Raw genomic sequence first — 22199 nt, 5'->3', positions numbered from 1 at the left:
AGTGTGTTGCATCTTAACCCTCTTATGTCATTAGGAGATTATGAAATACCTAAGAAAAAGTACATTCAGCCCTCAGAAATGTCTGCTCCCACCCAACCGAACAGACCCAGCATCCCCCCTTCATTCTCATTAACTGTTAGTAGTCTGTGGGACCTTACAGAAATGAATACCAGCAACAGCTAAAAATCTTCTCCCTGCCCCTAGCAGGTCACAGGTTGGTGCACTGCATTAGGATGTGGGGACACAGACAGGACAGTTGAGCATGCAGCCAGCAGGGTTGGGGCTGTGCACACCTGGATTGGCTTCCTGACCCAGGGATTCTTGAGGCGTGACTCTGCACTGGACTAGACATCTGAGCTGGCCTGGCCCCGGGAGCAGGTGCCCACTGTCGGGACTGGTACAGCTTCCTGGCCAGATCCTGCTCGTACTGTTTAATACTGTCTTCAAGAGTTGAGGATCTGAGGAGGAGGAAGAGGAGGAGGAGGAAGAAGAAGAGAGGGAAGAGGAAAAGGAACAGGAGATGATGGTGATGAACATTACAGCGGACAAGCACAGGGAAAGAAAGAAGCAGATACATGAACATAACCTGGCAAGGGGAAGTGTGTGTCTGATAATAGGCATAGCCTTGATTAAAACAGGCTCCTATGTATCTGATCCTGCCCAACACCAACTGCTGTCTTAGAAGCAGTAACCTGCAGAGGGCAATCTGGGATGATGTGCCCACAAGTGTTAGCCTTCAGAGTCTAAGTAGGCGGCCCTCCTGGGAGGAAAGGACTAGAAACACTCAGCAGACCAGTGGAAATGCCCAGCAGGTAGTTCAAAGAAGTGTGTGCATGTATGAAGCAGACTGAGGGCATACAGGACATGAGTGTGTGTATGTGCATGCACATTTGATCACCTCTGTACATTTGCATACAAACATCTGACCACCTTTAGCATGCACCTTTTTTGACCATGATAAAATGGGATCATGGAATCACAGAATATCCCCAGTTGGAAGGAACACATGACAATCATTGAGCCCAGCTACTGACTCCACACAGGGCAACCTAAGAGTTAATCTATATCTCTGAGAATGTTGTCCAAATGCTTCTTGAACACCACTAACAGGCTTGGGACCATGACCATGTCTCTGGGGAGCCTGTTCCAGTGCCCAACCACACTCTCAGTGAAGAAGGTTTCCCTAACACCCAGCCTGACCCTCCCCTGTCACAGCTCCATGCCGTTCCCTTGGGTCGTTGTCACCAGAGAGCAGAGCTCAGCGCCTGCCCCTCCTCTCCGCTCGTGAGGAAGCTGCAGGCCACCATGAGGCCTCCCTTCAGTCTCCTCTTCTCTAGGCTGAACGAACCATATGACCTCAGCTGTTCCTCATACATCTTCCCCTCTAGTCCTTTAACCATCTTTGTTGCCTTCCTTTGGGCACATTCTATTATTTTTATATCCTTCCTATATTGCAGAGCTCCAAACCGCACACACTATTCAAGGTGAGGCCACACCAATGCAAAACGGGCATGCAAATTATGAAGGGTCTATTTGCCGCAGGCCCCGAAACACTTGCAATTGCAGAGATGAGTGCATCCATATGTGCACATTGGGAAACCTGCCAAGATGCATTAGGCCTCGCTGTACTGCTGTTCCCCCTCAATATGTGCCTGTACCTTCTCAGTCACACTCTTCCTATGGTACCACTGTCAGCAGCTGTGTGCACTGAGAACACTTATGTAGCACGGTCCTCAGTGTGTTTGTCCCAAGAGAGGACAGGGGAGTGGGTGTGTGGGGGTGGGGTGAGGATGGGGCGGCATCACATGTCCTGTCAGGGCACTGATGACACAGGGAGAAAAAGGAAAGCCCAAGATGGTGTGAATTGATGGGGTCACAAGTGACAGCACACAGATCAGAGAACTGGAAAGAAGCAGAAGATAGAAGATTAGAAAGAAAGTAATAAAACCAGTGGCATGCACTTAAAGAAAATACAGATTAGTGAGGCTGCAGCACCATGTGCAGGGCAATCCAGTCCTCCCTCCCACATGTGGTGCTGCCTGGGGACCTCTGGAAACAAGACATGAGCCCCAGCTGCCATCATGTCATTGCACTTGCTCTAGCATTTACAGAAGATGGCTCCTAAGACCAGATCTGTGAGATCTGTGGTAGTAGGGGACAGTCCATCCTTGTCTTACCAAAAGGGGTTTAATATGGTAGCTGACTGTTTCCTGCTGATGCCAATAAAAGCAAGGACTTAACACTACCCAAAGAATCAGCCAGACACTTCTTTTGAGAGCTGAATAAAAATCTACACCTTGCTCTCAGAAGCAAAGTGAAGCTGAGAAGCTGGTGTGCATAACTTCAAAACAGTTACATGGAATCTAACAGCTCAAAACCAATGCAGCTCCAAGCAGCTTCTCCTCATGCATTTTCTTAACTCTCCCTTCCCTAGTTCATTTTCTGTGAACAAAACATGCTTAAAAGGCATGAAGATATGATCTATCTCCTGCCAAGAGTGGACAAAAACACTGTACTCAACACTCACTAAGCCTTCTACAGTGTAATGTAAAACTTGACTGTAATCTAAGCAATTTCAACAAATGCCCAGCTGACTCAAAAGGACCAGCAGGTGTATGGCAATGTTATAGGAGCAAATTATGTGATCAGTAAAAAAAAAAAAAAGTTGTTTATTCCCATCATTTTTCAGATTTCTTTATCTGCTAGCAACAGTAACAAGATCATGTAAGAACACAGACTCCTCAGGCAAGTGATGTACATTCTGTGACATAGCAGAGTCCTTGCAATGTCTATGTTTTCAAACGTTTGAACATGCAATGTCACGTTTCTCCACTTTATATCCACCATAAACAAGGCTTTTATTATAGAATTACCTGGACATGTTAATGTTTAGGCTTTGGAGGAATTTGAGCTAATACAGCCTGCTCCAGCATATAAGGAAATATGCATGGGAAGTGGAGGTGTGAGGGAGATAAAATCATAGAATCAATCACAGAATCATAGAGTGGCTTGGGTTGGAAGCGACCTTAAAGACCATTTAGTTCCATCCCCCCTGATATGGGTAGGAATGCCACCCACTAGACCAGGTTGCCCAGAGACTCATCCAACCTGGTCTTGAACACCTCCATTCACAACTTCTCTGGGCAAACTGTTCCAATGCCTTACCACCCTTGAGTGAAAAATTTCCTTCTAACACTTAATCTAAGCCTCCCCTCTTCTAGTTTAAAACCCTTTTGTCCTATTATTTTCTGCCCAAGCAAAAAGTTGCTCTCCATGTTTTTTATAAGCCTCCTTTAAATACTGAAAATCTGAAGTCTCTGTGAAGCCTTCTCTTCTTCAGGCTGAACATCTGCAGCTCCTCCAGCCTGGCTTCAGAGGAGAGGTGCTCCAGCCCTCTGATCATCTTCATGGCCCTCCTCTGGACCTGCCTGAACAGATCCACAGCCTTCTTGTGCTGGGGGCCCCAGGCCTGGATGCACTATGGTCTGTAACCACATACTGGTTCTACAACACCTGCCCAGTTTCTAGCCCTATAATACAATGACAATTCCTCTGTTGTGGCAGGCATTGTTCATGAACTTTCTTCCATGTGTCAGTATTTTTGTAAAAGGGTTGTTCTTGCCTTAATGTGAAAATACAGAACTTCCATTTGCAAACAATGCTTCCTGACAAGTCATGACACAGAAGCCATGGGAACTACAACAACTAGAACAGGAGTGTGATGCCAAATACAGCAGAACATTCAGCAAGTCAGAGTAGCAGACAGAATTCCATAGTATCTGGAGCATGAGACAATAGCACAGGAAGGAAGCAATCCTGTCAGAGCACACTGTGGTGAAATCCTGACTCCTCGCTGTACCCGTATGTAGACACCCCCATGTCTGGGGTGCAGGTGAAGGATTGTTGAGTATAGATTCACTCAGATTGGAAGGGACCTCTGAAGGTCATCTGATCCTAAAGCTGCTCAAAGCAGGGCCAGCTTCAAAGGTATAACAACCTACATATACAAAGGTATAACATGCTACAAGAAGACAGAAATCACTCTCTTCCAAATTAAGGTTTTGTGTAACAGGTAGGCTTTCCAGTGACTTGATCAGCTTTCTGACACTGCAGGGTAGTGCACTGAAATTAAGGCGATGCTTCGGGAAAAAAAAATCATCTGAGACAGACCAAAGGGATTATCTAAGGCAATGGAGCTGGAGCATGCTAAGAAAATTCCTCCTAAAGGACAAGAGCCCTGGTACTGTGAACATTAGTTGAACCCAGCTCAGCAAAACTATAACCAGATTGATCTGTTATATGATCAAGTAACAATGGGAAGATGTGTACCATTAAAACCCTAGATCAGCATACATAGTCAGCTCTCATCATTGATAATTCCACTATACATTTCTTCATCCTCAGAGCCTCAGAAGAAGGCAGCATTATTATAATCCAAATCTAATCACAAACACTGATATTGCTAGGTGATACAACTCACAGTATTCCCTCCAACATCCTATCCAGCAGGCTGGCAACGATGAGTTGCAGTCATGTTCTTCTAAAAGTTCTCACTCAACTCCCCAGAAAGACTGCTGCATTTATCATCTGAATGCCTGTTACAGGAGCATTCAGGAAAGAAAACTATAATTTGTTACAGGAGCAGCTTGACTAATTCTTGAAAGGAATTATATTACACAGTAAGGGCCTGGACTAGCCTCCAATCTAAAGATCTGAGGTGGGAAGACCTCTTTCAAAACAAATTTTTAATCACTCTCACATCTCATGGAACAAACAGCTTATGTGGATAAAAATGTCCTCATCTTGCTCATTTCTTGGCTTCAGCTAGTCTACCAGTTTAGCGACACTGAATATGTGAAACGCTCTTTCTGTTTCTCATTTTGAATGTGTCACCTCACAGCTTTGATAAATACCATCATTCCCCACGTATTACAAAAGACAAGGGGAACTCTGTGCTGAGAGGAAAGAGATAGAGTCACCATCACATAAAGCTGTTTCAGTTTTGTATTTTACAAAACTCAGTCTTCATGACTGTATGAGCACTGTTGAACTATAAGACATCTCACTCATGTAGCTGTCAGAAGCAGATGAACTCAGCCAAGCAGTAGATGCTTTGCACTGTTTGAACAGAATCAAAGTGCAACTACATCCTCTCCCAGCTTATGACATAGGGAGGTTTCTTTGTTTCCCATTTTTAACACCATGGATTCCAAGACATGCATCCCCTTTCTCTGAACTAGCTTAGTGAAGAGAATAGTGATGGTTCATCTGTCTCACCGTGCTGCCCTCCACATTGCTCGTTTCTCTGCCTCCAGAGCACGACGTTCTGCTGGAGAAAGCTCCTTCTCTTGACTGCTAAGGAGCTCAGGACTCTGCATTCGCAATCGCTCCTGGTGCCGCCGTTCAGCTTTGGCTGTCCGCACAGGTGCCACTGGATCTCCTGCTCCAAGATTTAATGGACTCAACCTTGGCAGAGAGACAAAAGCGGTGAGAAACAGGCAGGCCTGGTTCAGTACAACTCTGTCTGCTCTTCTCAAGGTGAAATGTGATGATCAACATCCACAATCAACTGTTCTGTACCACAATTAGGTCCGAGGGTATCATCTTGGGGGATGGAAGGAGGACACAAAATTAAACTTCTGCTAAGAAGCTGGTTCCAATCAATTTCCCCTTTTCCACAAAATTCTTCCTTTCACACCCTGTATTTGCTAAAAAGTAGGAGTCACCTGCTCTGTCATCTGGCAGTTTCTACGCAAACGACATTGCTCATCTACTTACCCAGATATAGAGTTGGTTCTCTGTTCAGGCTTCATTGCCTCTTCCAGTGAATTCCTCTGTGAGCTGTTGTTCTCATTAACCTCTGAGGACCTAGACCACAAAAGCATGTCAGTTAACAGTATCGTAGGCTGGCATATCCAAAGAGTATTCAGAATATCCAAGCTCTAGAATGCAGTAACTAGTTCAGTTTGAAGACACAACCCTTAATGCTTTTGCAGAACAGCTTTTTTTTTCCATTGCTGCAAGCATTTTTTTATTGATTTCATAACTGTTCATGTTCTCTACATTCAGTTTTCCTCATTTTTGCCAACCTCTTCTCAGTGGTTTGTGGGGATAGGACAAGGGGCAATGGTTAAAAAATGGAGCACAGGAAGTTCCACACCAACATGCGAAAGAACTTCTTCACGGTGAGGGTGACGGAGCTCTGGGACAGGCTGCCCAGGAGTTTGTGGAGTCTCCTTCTCTGGAGATATTTAAGGCCCGTCTGGATGCCTACCTGGGCAGCCTGCTCTAGGGAAACTGCTTTGGCAGGGCGGTTGGACCCAATGATCTCTTGAGGTCCCTTCCAACCCCTACAATTCTGTCATTCTGTGATTTAGAAGTCAACCGTGCCCCCTCCACTACCACACACACTCTTCAAATGTAATACATTGGGCTTGCTGACAAGTTCTTGCCCTGCCCTAGTCTGGCTCTTTCCAGCTTCCTGTACACGATGGGCAGCCCTATCATGTACATCGTATGGCTACTTCCAGCTTTTTCATTTGCTGATGTCAGATATGCATAAATGTTAACAAAGGATGATCAATCCTCCTGAGTTGTAAGTGAATGCATGTCTGGGCTAGGGACAAATCCTGAGAGATCTCAGAGCCATGATTCTCATTGCAGCCACACTATGCACACTCTGCTTGACACACTGAGGATTTATGCTCATAAACAAACTGCTGCATGTCAGATCAGCTGAACTGTAGGTCACACAGCACTGCTTTCCAGAGGTTAAGCACATGCCCACAGTCACCGCAGCTCAGCTGGCAGTCAGAAAACTTATTAAATGTTTGAGCCCTTATTGTTACTGCTCAAGTTTATTTTTATTAAATTCCAGTTTCTGTTTCAGCATGACGAGAAAAAAAATTTCAAGATGTACACATCTAGATGTACACACCTAATCCATTACCTCTGCTTTGTACAAGCATGAATCAAAAGTCTTATATAAGTCTTATATAAGCGGTTGCCTATTACACAGGTAAGCACTGTAAGCTTGAAGCTGAACACATTCTCAGAGCCTTTCACTGTTAAAATCACTGCTGGCTGAGCAAAGCAATCTGATGGAACCAGGCTTCCTGTTCTCTAACCTCCCACATTTCAATATGAAAAGAGTAGGGATAAGAAAGGCCTTCGTATCAAACCAAGCAGCTGGTGTGCATTTGGCTGATGTCCTTCTTTAGAGCTGATGAGTAATAGGCTAAGGTCAGCACAGAAGGTGGAAGATTCTCAGTGCATTCATCGTGTGAGAAATTGCTCAACAGAGACTGGATAGAAACAATGGAGAGAAATGAGATTCAAAAAAGAAAAACAAATATGAGTGTTTTCAGCCTCTGTAAAACTGACCCCCAAAAAAAGTGTTTGGGAAAAAAAATACATTTGTAACACAGACTCAGAAGAGAAAGCCATAGAATCATAGAATGGTTTTGGTTGGAAGGGACCTTAAAGATGATCTAAATCCAACCACCCTGCCATGGGCAAGGATACCTCCCACTAGACCAGGTTGCTCAAAGCCCCACCCAACCCCGGCCTTGAGCACTTCCAGAGATGGGGCATCCACAGCTTATCTCGGCAACCTGTTCCACTGCCTCACCACCCTCAGATTAAAGATTTTTTCTTATATCTAATCTTAATCTACCTTCTCCTAGTTTAAAGCCATTACTCCTTGTCCTATCATTCCACTCCCTGACAAGGAATCCCTCCCCAGCTTTCCTGTAAGCCCCCTTTAGATATTGGAAAGTTGTCAGAAAGTCTTTCCGGAGCCTTTTCCCAGCTGAACAACCCCAACTCTCTCATCCTGTCTTCACAGGAGAGGTGCTCCAAACCCCTGATAACCTTTGTGGCCCTCATCTGGACTTGTTCTAATACTTCTGTGTCCTTGTGCTGTGGACCACAGGGCTGAACACAGCACTCCAGATGGGGTTTCACGAGAGCAGAGCAGAGCACAGAATGGTTGAGGTTGGAAGGGACCTCCAGAGATCACCTAGACCAACCCCCCTGCTCAAGCAAGGTCACCTAAGACCTTGGAAGGGACCTTAAAGATCATCTAATTCCAAATCCCTCCCACCCTCACCCCACACAAAACAGGCAGGGACACCTTCCACTAGACCAGGTTCTTCAAAGCTCCATCCAACATGGCCTTAAACACTTCCAGGGATAGGGCATCCACAACCACTGGACAACCTGTTCCACTGCCTCACCACTCGCATAGTAAAGACTTTCTTCCTTATATCTAATCTAAACCTACCCTCTTCTAGTTTAAAGCCATTATTCCTTGTCCTGCCGCTACACTCCGACAGAGTCCCTCTCCAGCTTTCCTGTAGCCCCCTTTAGGTATTAGAAGGTTGTTATAAGGTCTTCTCAGGCTGAACAACCCCAACGCCCTCAGCCTGTCTTTGTAGGAGAGGTGTTCCAGCCCTTTGATCATCTTTGTGGCCCTCCTCTGGACTCATTCTAATACTTCCGTGTCCTTCTTATGCTGGGGGTCCCAGCGCTGAACACAGTACTCTAGGCAAGGTCTCATGAGAGCAGAGTAGCAGGGAGTATCACTTCCCTAGACCTGCATTTGATGTAGCCTAGGATATGGTTGGTTTTCTGGGCTGTGAGTGCACATTGCTGGCTCATGTTGAGCTTCTCATCCACCAGCACTTCCAGGTCCTTCTCCTCAGGGCTGCTCTCAATCCATTCTTCACCCAGCCTGTATTTGTGCTTGGGATTGCCCTGGCCCAGACAAAGGACCTTGCACTTGTTCTAATACTTCTGTGTCCTTCTTGTCCTTGTGCTTGGTCTCATGAAGTTCACTAGATGCACCTCTTGAGCCTGTCAAGGTCCCTCTGGATGGCATTCCTTCCCTTCAGCATGTCGATCATACCACACAGCCTGGTGTCATCAGCAAACTTGTTGAGGCTGTACTCGATCTCACTGTCCATGTTGCCAACAAAGATGTTAAATAGTGCTGGTCCCAATACTGACCCCCGAGGAACACCATTTGTTACTGATCTCCGCCTAGACACTGAGCCATTGACTGCATTGACTCTTTCAGTGCAACCATCCAGCCAATTCCTTACCCACTGAGTTGTCGATCTGTCAAATCCTTGTGTGTCCATTTCAGAGACAAGGATATCATGGAGGACAGTGACAAATGCTTTGAATATGCTCAGGTAGATGAAGTCAGATAAGGACAAATCCAAAGGTGGGTGCTGCAGTTTTATTCTAGTTTTAGTCTATTTACTGCAGCCTTATTTTTATTTGAAGTTTTATGAGAAGCCTTTTCTCATTCCCCAGCTCTGTGCCCAAGAATGAGAAAACAACATCAAAACAACATGGAGAACAAGTCCAGGAGAACCAGGAATCAATACCCTAAAAAATCAAAGCTAGGTCCAGCACCAAGGCTTATCACAAGTTATCTATCACCAAAAATCAATGGTTCTACATTCCAAAGCACAGAGCTTTAGAAGGTATTCTTCTGAAAAGAAAGAGCTGGAAAAACAAAACCCCATACTGTGTGGTTTTATGTTGAAGCTGAGATAATATCCAGCCTCTTCCCTGAAAATTACTGATGCTGAGACACCTCTGACACATGCAGGTGGCACTGAACTATCAGTCTTGTCTTACCGAGTTCCTGGAGGCTGGATGCTCCTTCCATTTAGTCTCTCAATCTTGTACTCAACTCCTTCAATGATGACACTGGACTGCATGCTCATTTCAGGCACTTGTTTTATCATCTCATCCTCTTCCACTTCTTCTTCCAACAGAAGGGTACGTTTCTGCTGCAGTTTTCGAGCTGTCAAAATAATACAGACACTTTTAAGGGATATGGTTTAGTGGGGATTGTTAGTGTTAGGTCAGAGGTTGGACTCGATGATCTTGAGGTCTCTTCCAACCTAGAAAATTCTGTGATTCTGTGATTCTTACACCACAAGACACTCAGTAAAACCCCACAACGATGAAGCCTCTATGCAGAACTTATGCTCATCATCCCTTCAAGTCTGTGCTCTTCACCATTTCCTTTGTTTCTCCTCCACTCCACTAATGTTTCAGATGTAATTGCATTCCCTCAGTTCTGCCCTCCCTCATCAATAAGCCTCCTCTCCTAGAGGCTTATTGTAGTTTAACCCAGAAGGCAGCTAAGCACCACACAGCCATTCACTCACTCCACCCACACAGTGGGATGAGAGAGAATACTAGAATATGCAAAAAAAAAAAAAGTGATGCAGAACCACCCACTGACTGACACTCCCTAAGCAGCAACAACCCCCCACCCCATTTTATTGTTCCACATGACATCATATGGGATATCCCTTTGGTCAGTTTGGGCCAGCTGCCCTGGCTGTGTCCCCTTGCAGCTTCTTGTGCACCTCCATCCTCCTCGCTGGCATGGCGGCACGAGAAGCTGAAAAGTCTTGTACTAAGTGTAAGCACTGCTCTGTGGCAATTAAAGTATTAGTATGTTTAAGTATTATTCTCATCCTAAATCCAAAACACAGCATCGTACCAGCCACTAGGAAGAAAATTAACTCTGTCAACTCTATCTCAGCCAAAACCAGGACTGGAGTGATGAGAAACCCTCTCCTCCTGGCACTGAGTCAAAGGGAACCATTAGGCAGGCAGGTAGCTGCACAGGACCCAAGAGGAACAGGAACAAAAGGGGCCTGTGAATAGGCTACTCTCTGCAGGCAGGTGTTCTGACCAATCTACTGTAACTGCGAAGTTAATAATGATGCTTGGCCTCTTTTATTAAATGCTTTTAAAATAAGAAACCGCAAGTGGAACACTTGTGCAAGTAAGTGTGCCTAATTCAAAACATGACTAGGGATCTTTATGACAAGATATAGAAATTTCTAAAGCTGTAGTTTGCTGGCAGAGGTAGCACAAAACAGCAGAAATCTTTGGGTAACTGCTAGAATTGCAGAGATCCAGAGGATGTAACTGATGATTTTGAAGTACTTTACTGGGATATTTCATCTTGAGTAAGCTAAAATTTCATTTATTATCTGGGCAATCTTCACTGTGAGATTTCTCTTCCCCATTTTTTTTTTTTTAATTCTTGTACTCAGAATTGTCCTGATTAGAGGTTGTGTTTTACACAGTAACAGTGGAGCAGCCAATAAACTCATTGAAGTTCACATAAGTCAAGCAGTTACCAGGCCTTTTTAATAACCACCCACACACTTTTGCAGGTCTTGGATTCCTCGCGTGTGTGCTATCTCATGCCTCCCATAGAGGTAGGATTCACTTAACAGGCCAAATTTCCCTGCACAGATTGAAGCATACCTTCTTCTTCCTTCATTTTCTTCAGGTCATCCTCTCCTACCAAGGAGACACGCTTGGGAGGCTTATCCATCTGCTGCTGCTTAACCTCAACTTCAAAATACTTCTGCCTCTCACGGAAGGATCGCTGCTCGGGGCTGTGCAGTCCACTTGGCATCGGCACCTGTGGGAGATGCACCAGCACTGTCCACAGAGTGACCAAACCAAGGCTCTCTTCCCATACCACCCTGAATACCGCCCTGTGTGTGCCCACCCCACTCACATGCTCCATACCCACACCCTCCTCCTCCTCCCCAGCCCTTCAGTGTGTACCCACACTGTGATCCTGTCTCCACATCCACAGTCCCGAAAGCCTGAATCCTCTTTGAGTCCCTGTCCTAGTTCCTGCTCCAGTCACCAGAACTCACCTCTAGGGCAGTTTTGGATTTCTCTGTGCTGGTCTGACCAGGCAATTTCTACAGAGAAGTGGGCACACTCTAAAGAGAGGGTTTTCTACCATCACTCCTCTCCCAAAACTAAGTGTCAATGATGCAATATAAAACAGCAGCAGTCAGGGACATCAGCTGATGGACTGGTTCACAGAACAGTCACAGAATTAACACAAGGCAAGGCTGCTTCAGACTTAGCAATTGTGAGTAGTGGGCAAAGAGGATTTAAGTTAATTGAGGGATAAACAGAAACAGATGGTGACAAAAGTTTTCGATTTTAAAAGGGCAGAAACTGAAACTTAAAGGGAAATCAGTGAACCAAACAGGAGCAGAGGGCTTAGCTTAAGATGGAGGCTTAGATTTTCTTTAAATCAAATATATAACTAAGTAAAATTTATTTCTAAGAAGTGGAAATTTCACTATCAGGAAGAAAAGAAAATCTTATTTAGCAGAATAAAATAATAGAATATTGGAAGAGTAGAATTACAGGGAAAAGAAGAAATTGATCCACAAAATCCATCTGTGAACCAGAAATCAGAAACTGTAAGGGTAAGGGTAAAATGAGAACTGCCAAGAGCTATTAAAAACCTCCCCCCTGCAGATCACCGTTCAAGAATTCTGAATGAAAAAGACCCAAGAAACTCAAAGTCCAACAAGCATCTTTTTTTAATTGACTTGTTTGAGTAGGTGGACATTTATGTCTAAAAGATAGCTAATATATTGTAAGAATTAAGAAGTAGGCAAAAACAATTTGAGAAGCAGAGCCATTAGTCTAATTTAAGCATTGTAAAAAGCTCTAGGACAAATATTCAAGGATGAAAATACAACATGAAAATAAATGGAAAAAAATACAATGAAACAGATGCAGTGAGGATTAATCTAACACCCTCATTTGATAATATAAATTTGTAAACAAAGAACTGCAAAGATCTGTAGTCTTGAGACTACAAAGATCAGTTTTGTGACCAATCTTTATTAACATTTGCATTGCCAAATTTGAATCAGAAACCAAGGATGCATGAAAAAAGTTAATGAGTGACAAAGACCAGAACACAGATTTCCAGAAACGCAGAGTTGTCAAAGGTCTCTGCACTTTATTTCATTCATCCACTCCACTGAATGGAGATAAGCACTGTTAAAATTCAAAAATTTTGGAATAGCATCCTGGAATGATAGGTTACTTTGAGGAGGATGAAAATAATTTAATTTAATAATACAAAATACAAGGTGAGCTACTTCAGGATCAATAATTGCTTCCTAAACCATGATACAGCAGCTAGAACTTGAGAAATCATCTGTGTACAAGGTGAGTCAAGACATTTAACTCATGAACCTAGTTCATCCTCAACATCACACACAGCATATTTCTTTGGGGTAAATAAGTTGCTACCTCTTTCCTACTCTCCCACTTCCTGTGCTCACTTGCAATGTTTTATCTTCTGTGTGTTCCAGTGTTTGGGCAACATTCTCCCCAGTAAGCACTAGTTACCTGTGTCTCGAGCAGAGGGTGTGACAAGGGTACTGCTGCAAAGGTCTTGTATGCTTGCTTGACATTGATGGGAATCTCGTCAGGAGAGGGTGGTGAAGGTGGCTTTGGCTAAAGGGACAAATACAGAATTATAAAAAGAATCACAGATTTATAAAACAACAACAACAACAAAACAAACAGAAAATGAGGGAAACACTGCAAAATCCTCAGCCTGCAAAGCCTGGAATACAGAAGGGACAGCTACTGCAGCCTTGTACAGAAAGGTGAGCAGTGGACACTATATACAGCAGCATGTGTAACATAGCCCCATTTCATTTCTTGGATGGTGGAGGACTGATACTTGTGGTGGCACAGATCCACCCTGACTTCACCAGAATTTTGTGACTGATCTCTTGGCCAAGGTGCCAGACTTCTCTCTTGATCCTTAAGGATTTCCAAACAATTCAACTAGAATGCACTTATTTGAATCAATGCGCTTTGGATGCTGGAATACAGCAGATATACAGTTGACCCACCCTTAGAATTGAATTAGCCAATTTTAGTCTACTAGAAAATGGAAGATAAGCCCTGGCTTTATCTAGTGTTTCTGACTAAATGAGCCTTCCTTGTCAGAAGGGATCATCTCATCATCAGTCTCATTCTATTTATTTTGTATTTTTTTCCCAGTGGCTATTGTACTTGTTTCTAAAATGACCAGTCCATAGTTCTGCAGACTTCAAGGCTAATGGTCACAGCCTCCTAAACCAGTGGCAACCCACTCAGGGATCAATAATCTGGAGAAGAATAGACTTTGATCTCAAATCTTCCCTTCACTTATTCAGAGAAACATCTGTAATTTGCTATATTTTCATATAGGTTTCAATAAAAGGGAAGAGCTATATTACAGGTACACAAGACATGACAATTCTTACCAAGGCAAAGACCAAAATACCTAATCTTTCTCTCCCATCAACATACATCCCAGATAAAAATAATATTTGAAAAACAACTATTTGCAAATCAAAAAACTTACTATCGGTGAGATGATACTGGCTTTTGCTCCAAGATGCAAGACATTGACAGAAAAGCGTTCTGAATGATTTATGCCTCAACAGAATACAACAGTTCATAAATAAAGATTTAAAACTAACTGCTATGAGGATTTCGGCCACAATTCAGTTTCAACAATGCAAGATTTTTGAATGGAAAAGTGAAGACACAAGGCAGGCTGGTGAGGCTCTTTTATGTTAGAAAGCTGAAGGGGACACATTGACTTGGAGAGTATGGGTTCTTAATCAGGGCATCCAGTCTGACGCAAATTCAAAACCAGCTTTAACTAAGGCACATGATCTTTAAAATGCAAAGACACCACTGGAAGGCTGTGTTCAGCCTACCCACCAGAAAAAGTGGCACTAGAGCAGCCTAGGACAAGCTTAGCAAGAAAGAACTGCAGGCCACTTACAGAGTTCTGGATACTGGAGCACGGCTCAGGTTGCTGGAAGGGATTGGGGCTGTCCCTGTCCTCCGAACTATGTGAGGCAGCATTTTGACGCACTCGAGAAAGAGGCTGAATGACACCTGGCTTGGTCTGCTTGTGTCAATATCACATAGTAGGGGAAAAAGCAGAGGAATGGAGAGAGAGAAGAGAGGCAAGAAGTTAGGGGAGCAAGGTGTCTCTGGCATGCAAGTGAATAAGACAAATCCATGCACCTGAGCTCAATTCTACTCATTTCAAATAGTTCAATTCAATTGAGCTACTGAAGCAAACACCAAACACAAAGCAATGCCTCTGGTACAAGTACTTTGTACAGGCAAAGAGATTGAGACAAGTCAAGGTGATAACAGAAACAACAAAGAGAAAGCCCAGGTCACAGGGAAGAATCTGCCATAAAAGTGGCAGCTACAATGGTCAGAGGGGTACGGCACAAGTATGTTGGAGCTGGGCAAATGTATGCGTCATGAATGGGAGATGCAGTTGGGAAATCAGTGATAAATGAGTACTGGCAAAAGCTGGAAGTGCAAATGAATAGAGAACCAGCTAGGCCTCCAATTAGAAATGCAGACACAGATAGGAACAATGAGTGGACACAAAAGTCTGAGATTTGACCTAGATGCCATCACTGCTGGTTGTTGTATGGAAGTGAACAAAACATCACATACTAAAAAGATTAGGAGCAGAACTTGAATAAGCCAGCAAAAACACAAGTGAAAGCTGCAAGTGTAAACAGGAATAAAAACTGCAAGAACATTTGCATCAAGTTATCAAATTAGGAATATTTAAGTGCATTTGTACAAACTTGATGTATAATGGAGGACTGAAGGAGAGTACAAGAGCCAACATGGAAACTTACAGGGCTGAAAGTAAGTACACACAGAAGGAACAGGTAAGCTCTATGCACTGCAGAATGCATAAGGACATTACAACAAAGTCTCATAACAGATGTACTTACTGATTTACTATCATCCTGTGATGCAATGAAATTAATGGAAGCCTGAAAACAGAAATAAAGGTGTAAATGTGAAGACCAAGCCAGAACCCTTTAGCTAACCCTGCTCCATACAAAAATAAAAAATATACAAAACTCTTCACCCACAACCCTCTCCCCTGTACCAGAGAAAATCTGAAGTTCCATATCAACCCCTCAAATACCTTCTTCAGGTGGGGAGCCCATGTCCAGAGCCCTCCCACAAGAGGAACTGCTCCTAGTTCCTCTGTGATGTGAGAAGGCACTCACACCTCTCAGTGCATCTCCATGCATTGACCCCCACCCTCTCCTTTTCTGCTCCGGCTCAGCTGATCCTGGCCCTTGTTTACATCCCCTGCACTCTGCACTTGCTACTGCACTCGAGCAAAGCCATCAGCACCACAGCTTCTCTGCCAGAAAGCACTCCCAGATGCCAGCTCATCAGTGTCTAGTGGGAAAAGCCTTTCATGCCTTGGCTGGCTGCTCTGGGCACTGCTCTCTGCGTTGAGCCCGCGGTGCACACCAAGACCAAGAGCTGGGGAGCGCAGAGCTGGCGGAAGATGAGACGAGCAGCGGTGCCAGGTGAGAGCAGCACAGAGCAACAGCACACACTGCACACCAACGGGCACTTACAAAGCGGGTCTCCCTGCCTGACAGGTGAGCAGGCCGAGTGGCTGCAGGTGTCTGGAGAGAGGTAACGCCAGAGGATTGCCAGGGGAGAAAATGGAGAGAAAATGAAGAGACCAGGGTTCCTGCATGAGATGCTGAGACAAGCACCTTTCCCAGCACAGAGACTGTAGTTACCCAGAGCTGTCAGTGCCCCCTGCAGGTCCTTGCTGCCTGCCGTGGAGGAAGTCCCACTGCCGTTCCCCATAAATGTATGCCCAACCCCACCACAAACAGATCCTTCCCCCCCCAACCTTGCTTGCTCCCCATCAGAAGCTGGCAGAACTCAAGGCCAGGCAACACCATCACGACACCAGCCTCTGGACAAAGGACTTGACTTCTCTGAATAATTCTCTGAGCTCTGAAATAAGCCTGTAAATTCAGGTTTGAGTACAAGATGTCAAAAACAATGAATTTACATTAAAACTAGATGGAGACAAAGAATTAGAGATGCCATTTCTTGGAATTTCTACTTTGGAGCAACAACCTGAAGGTCAGTCTCCTGAAATCCCAGAAAACATGCAAGCCACATCTGGGGGACCCGTTCCATTTTGTGTAACATTCACTGTCCAAAGAGAACTAAATCTACCAGATATACATGTAATCTTACCTGACATGCAGGAGACTGCTGTACAAGGCTTTGATTCACAAAGTATTAAATTAAGTAATTGTGACAGAAAGCTCATGTCCATAACACAGGTGGAGAACACCACTAACTGGAGAATACCACTAGACTAATGCTTCACTAACTGTGATACCAAAGCATCTTCAAGAACCCGAGTCACTAATTTGTAACAAAAAGCATTGGGGGTATCACAAAAGCTGCCCATGACACATTGGAACTAGGGACATTCTAACCAAATGCTAGTTTAATTCAAAAAAACCCAACCCAACCCAAACAAAAACCACCCAAATCAACAAACTTGCAGTGACAGTACTCAAACATTGAAACATTGGAGATGGTGTCTAGAAAGATTTGGACTGTCTGTCTCCGAAGGTGTTCAGAATCTGAGTGGACATGGACCTCAGTAACCTGATCTAATTGGGTCTATTCCAAGCAGTCTTAGTCCTGAGGTCTCTTCCAGCCTAAACCACCCTGTGAACAGATACAGGGCCACCCTTTGAGACCTGCGCTTGTTTTTTAACTGATGTTAAAAATGAGAGCTGATGTTCTTTAAATTCAGAGTAAATTAATATCACAAAATCATAGAATGGTTTGAGTTGGAAGGGACCTTAAGGATTATATAACTCCAAGCCCCCTGCCATAGGCAGGGAAGTCACCAACTCAGGTGATCAGGTTGGCCAAGGCCCCATCCAGCCTGGCCTTGAACACCTCCAGGGATAGGGCATCCACAACGTCTCCTGGCAACCTGTTCCCATGCCTCACTACCTTACAGTGAAGACCTTCCTCCTAATGTCTAGTCTAAATTTATTCTCTTTTAGTTTAAGATCATTCCCCTTTGTCCTATCATTATCTACCCGAGCAAAGAGTCCTTCTCCATCTTTTTTATAAGACCCCTTTAATTATTGAAAGGCTGCAAGGAGGTGTCCCTGGAGCCTTCTCTTCTCTGGGCTGGACCTCCTCAGCTCTCTCAGCCTTTCTTCATATGAGAAGTACTCTAGTCCTCTGATCATCTCTGGACTAGTTCCAATATGTCCATGTCCTTCTAGTGCTGGGGGTCTGAGAGATGGACACAGTACTCCATATGGGTTCTCACAAGAGCAGAGTAGAGGGGGAGAATCACCTCCCTCAACCTGCTGGTCATGCTTCTTTTGATGTAGCCCAGGATATGGTTGGCTTTCTGGGCTGCAAGTGCACATTGCTGGCAATATCTAGATTTCTTTCCAATGTAGAATGAAGAGTATCATCTTCACCTCAAGAATACTTCTTGATAAAAAGACCTTAATCTCAAAGAAAACTGGCAGGTAAACAGCCCAAAATACACCTCTGAGGATCTGCTGTCAAAAAAGCAAATAAATGAATGTATGGAGCTGAAACAGAATGCACTGAAATACCATTACTTTAATGAATAATATCTTCTTCCAGTCTTACTGTGTATCTGGTGCTCACTTGATATCAAAGTATCTAAGAATCAAGGAAGACGCAAGATAGGCTATGGAGGCAATAGAAGATGGAGTGAGCTATTGCTGACTACAGCTCCACAGTTGTATTCGCTACCCCCAGCCATGTGGTCCTGACCCTTCTCCTTTGTCAGTGAGCTTGACAAAAGCTATCTATTTTTTTTTCTTTGTTAATTTTTAGCTTGCTCAATGAGGTGAATTGCATCATCTTGGGATTTACGTGGTAAGATTTTGGTAGCAGGGGGCTGCAGGAGTGACCTCTGTGTGAAGAATCCAGCAGCTGCTCCATGTTAAATAAGGGCCATTTTCAGCCAGCTCCAAAGGGATCCGCTGCCAGCCAGAGCCAAGCCAGTAAGCAATGCTGTTTGCACCTCTGTGAGTGTAGATTTAAGAACTGGAAAAAACTGCTGCACAACAGCAGGAGTAAGAACCAACCCTGCAGACACCAAGGTCAGTGAAGAAGGAGGGGCAGGAGGTGCTCCAGTCAGGAGCAGCAGTTCCCCTGCAGCTTGTGGAGAGGCCCCTGGTGGAGCAGGCTGTCCCCCTGCAGCCCATGGGTCCCACATGGAGCAGATTTCCACGCTGCAGCCTGCGAAGGAGCCCCCGGTGGAGCAGGTGGATGTGGCCTGCGGCAGTTCCCTGCCGGAACAGGCCCTGGGCTGGAGCTGCAGCCCGTGGAGAGGAGACCACGCAGGAGGAGGTGATGTGGGGGGAGATGTTGCCCATGGGGGACCCATGTTGGAGTATTTTGCTCCTGATGGATGGAGCCCATGGTGCAGACCCATATCAGAGCAGTTCTTGAAGAGCTGCTGCCTGTGGGAAGCCCATTCAGGATCAGTTCAGGAAGGACAGCATCCCATGGGAGGAACCCCACACTGGAGCAGGGGAAGAGAGTGACTGTGAAGGAGCGTTGGAGACAAAGTGTTACGGACTGACCACAGTCCCTGATTCCCCATTCCCCTGTGCCACTCAGGGGGATGATGTAAAAGAGGGTGGATGGGGGGAAGGTGTTTGTAGTTTCGTTTGTTTGTTTCTCACTGCTCTAGCTTGTTAGTAATAGGTAATACATTTCATTAATGTCCCTATGCTGACTGTTTTGCCTGTGACAATAACTGTTGAGTAATCTTCCTGTCTGTATCTCAACCCTTGAGACCTTTCTACTGTATTTTCTCCCCCTTTCCCTTTGAGAAGGGGGAGTGAGAGAGCAGTTGTGGTTTTACTCAGCTGCTCAGCTGAGTAAAACCACCACAACCTCTTAATACAAAATGCAGTTGCACATAATGCCTATAAAGGGAAAATTTCAAAATCCACTTTCAGAAAGAGTGGTCTCGTTTCAAAAGGCTTAACTTGTGAAACCTACTGCCCTAGGATGAAAAGTGAAATCAAAGACTTTGAAAGATTTAAAAGAAAAGATCAAAGCTGATATGGGTAAGAAGAGTTTGCGAGGATAAATAATGCTGTCAAACATCAAAAGTTGCATGAAATTAAGACAAAAAAAACCCACCCCACATTTCAGATTGAAAACTAGCCTCTAACCAGTGTTTTAGAAAATCATTCCCTAAAGGCAGGCTAACGTATAATTGTTTGCTGCAGATTTGATTTTCTTCTGAAGAGACGACATTGGTTGCCAGCAGTCACAGACAAAACTAGGGATAAGACTGGGAGACCAAGTAGCAATGGTTTATAGACATGAGATGATTCTCCGAATCCTGACTTCTCCATTTCTTCTGAAGTACCAATTGACATCATTTAATACAGTCTCATGTAAAGCATTGGTGAGGTCATTCTCAAAAAAGACAGACAACTATCATTTGTAGTCACTCTAGGTACTCCCCTGGCTCATTAACCCTCAGAGCAATAACTCTCCACTGAATTTATGACTAGCTAATTATATTCCTAGGTCTCTAAGATATTTTGAAAAAGCAGAGCTCTTTCCCTAGCTCTCTAGATGCCTCCTGTGGTGGATATTTCACCACCACAAAGGTATCACTCTGAAATACAGAAATTAACCTTGGCCTCTTCTACCTTTCTGCCCTGGTGCTGTCTTTTCCTGGACACATGCCAGCCTGCCTTTCCCCACATTGCCAGTCCTGGGCGAAGTCTCACCTGCTGGTTACTAGGAGAATAGGGGGTTTCCCTCCGGGAAATTCCTGTCCCAGACTCACTCGCAGGAGCCTGCAAGAGAGAAGACAAAGCTAGTTACTGTACAGCAGCGACGTCCATGTATCTCCCTTTGCAGTGACAGCAGCAGGCAAGGGAGACCACTGATATCTGGCCTGATGCCAGCTATTGGTCACTTCACCACAAGAAACCAGAGTTAGCATTGGTCCAATGACAGCTGTTACGTGGCAGAAACTTGCAAAAAGTACCAGAAATAGCAAGGGAATTACATTGAACATTAGAAGTCAGATCACATCAAAATGCCTTGCAAGGCCAACTGAATTAGGTTGAAGCCTTCTGCCTTGTAAGGCATTCCTGGAATCTTCTCCTCCTAACTTCCTGTTAGGCCTCAACAGGCTGGACCACAGTTAAGACAGACAATGTGTTGTATAGACACCAAGCAACAAAAGCCACTCCCAACTGAAAGGAGACAATATTCATCCCCAGCCACAACCATTGTAGACCCTTTATGACCAGACGAGCATAGGAAAGACAGGGCTCTCACCCCTTCTGCAGGAGCCTATGACCAGCAATGTTCTGGCAGAGAGCCAGCCTACAGCCAACCCCAACAGCTGCAACAAGACGGCAGAGCCCCCGATAATTACCATACTGTGCACATGAGTAAGGAGCATGATTTGAAAAGTATTTTAGATGCCTAAAGATGGAAACAAGTTGTTTGGGATTTACAGAATTGTTTAAGTAAATAGGGTTTTGCAATTAATACCATACTCATGTACTAGTGAATCCTGTTAACTGGATTCAGGTCAGCCTTGGGCAACTGTGTTTCTACTGACCAAGCCAGGAGATGTAATCTGAGGTCTATATTGAAGAACAGAAAACATCTGATTCTTCTTAGCACTGTAGTGACAGAGATGTGGCAGTCTCAACACATCTACTTCCATGCCACTGCTACGCTCTCACTCACCCTGCTTCTTAGTACCTCTGTCCAACCCTTCCTTATGCGACAACACACAGCCTACCAATCCATCAAGGAGGGAGCCGTTCTACAAAAAAACTAATTCTGCAAAGAAAATACTTAAGCTTCCTAACACAGCTGACACAAAATTCTGGTGTAAGCACACAGGAGAACATACAGACAAGGGGAATCAATCCCTTTCAACAGCAATGTGGAATTAGATTAGCTCAAGCTAACTGATGATAGATGATCTGGCATAAAACCTGCCTTCAAAAAGGGCCAGTGCTTTGTAACCCCTGCTTTTTTGAATCATTAACTCTGAAGGTGGATATGTCCCTATTATGTCCATAGCACAGACTTTGAATATACTGAGAGGTTACAGAGGTGCCACTGCATGCCTTGTCCTATTCTTAAAATGCCTACACATATGTGAAAAACAAATTCTCACCAAGGAACTAGGCTATAAACATCTAAGAAAACTATAGCTAGGTGTTGTTTTGATTTGTTTCCTTCTGTGTGTGTGCATGTATTGGGTGGGGTATGGTGTTTGCCTAGTGTTCTTTTGCTTCTCTTGCTCTTTGCATCTACCAAAAGGCTCATAAAGGAAGAAGGGAAGTGGGTGTGGTGCTAACCTGGAGCACACAAGTTTTTGGGCCTAGTCGTCCTTGCTCAGCTACTTGTTTGCTGTGCAGCAGTGAAGAAAATAA

At 44.4% G+C, this 22199-nt stretch overlaps 1 protein-coding gene across 37 annotated transcripts in view; it reads right to left on the bottom strand.

The window, feature by feature from the left end:
• The window catches only part of SCRIB (scribble planar cell polarity protein), a 117123-nt gene that overhangs the window by 12354 nt on the left and 82570 nt on the right, over window positions 1-22199 (bottom strand). For 14 of the 37 annotated variants that reach the window (XM_084509176.1, XM_084509154.1, XM_084509188.1 and 11 more), the window contains 10 exons: window positions 20523-20591; window positions 16302-16352; window positions 15654-15695; window positions 14666-14794; window positions 13225-13332; window positions 11311-11470; window positions 9652-9820; window positions 5779-5868; window positions 5278-5466; window positions 294-458 (listed from right to left, as the gene is read on the bottom strand). In XM_084509176.1, coding sequence (XP_084365302.1) covers window positions 294-458; window positions 5278-5466; window positions 5779-5868; window positions 9652-9820; window positions 11311-11470; window positions 13225-13332; window positions 14666-14794; window positions 15654-15695; window positions 16302-16352; window positions 20523-20591 — 1172 coding nt within the window. The remainder of the gene's footprint in view (window positions 1-293; window positions 459-5277; window positions 5467-5778; window positions 5869-9651; window positions 9821-11310; window positions 11471-13224; window positions 13333-14665; window positions 14795-15653; window positions 15696-16301; window positions 16353-20522; window positions 20592-22199) is intronic. The other 23 variants (XM_084509185.1, XM_084509163.1, XM_084509170.1 and 20 more) reach the window with 8 other exon arrangements.

The sequence above is a fragment of the Aythya ferina genome (assembly GCF_964211825.1).
Source record: "Aythya ferina genome assembly, chromosome: 2".
NCBI lineage: Eukaryota > Metazoa > Chordata > Aves > Anseriformes > Anatidae > Aythya > Aythya ferina.
The sequence above is the reverse complement of the archived record's forward strand: the minus strand, read 5'-3'. Positions and strand labels throughout refer to the sequence as shown.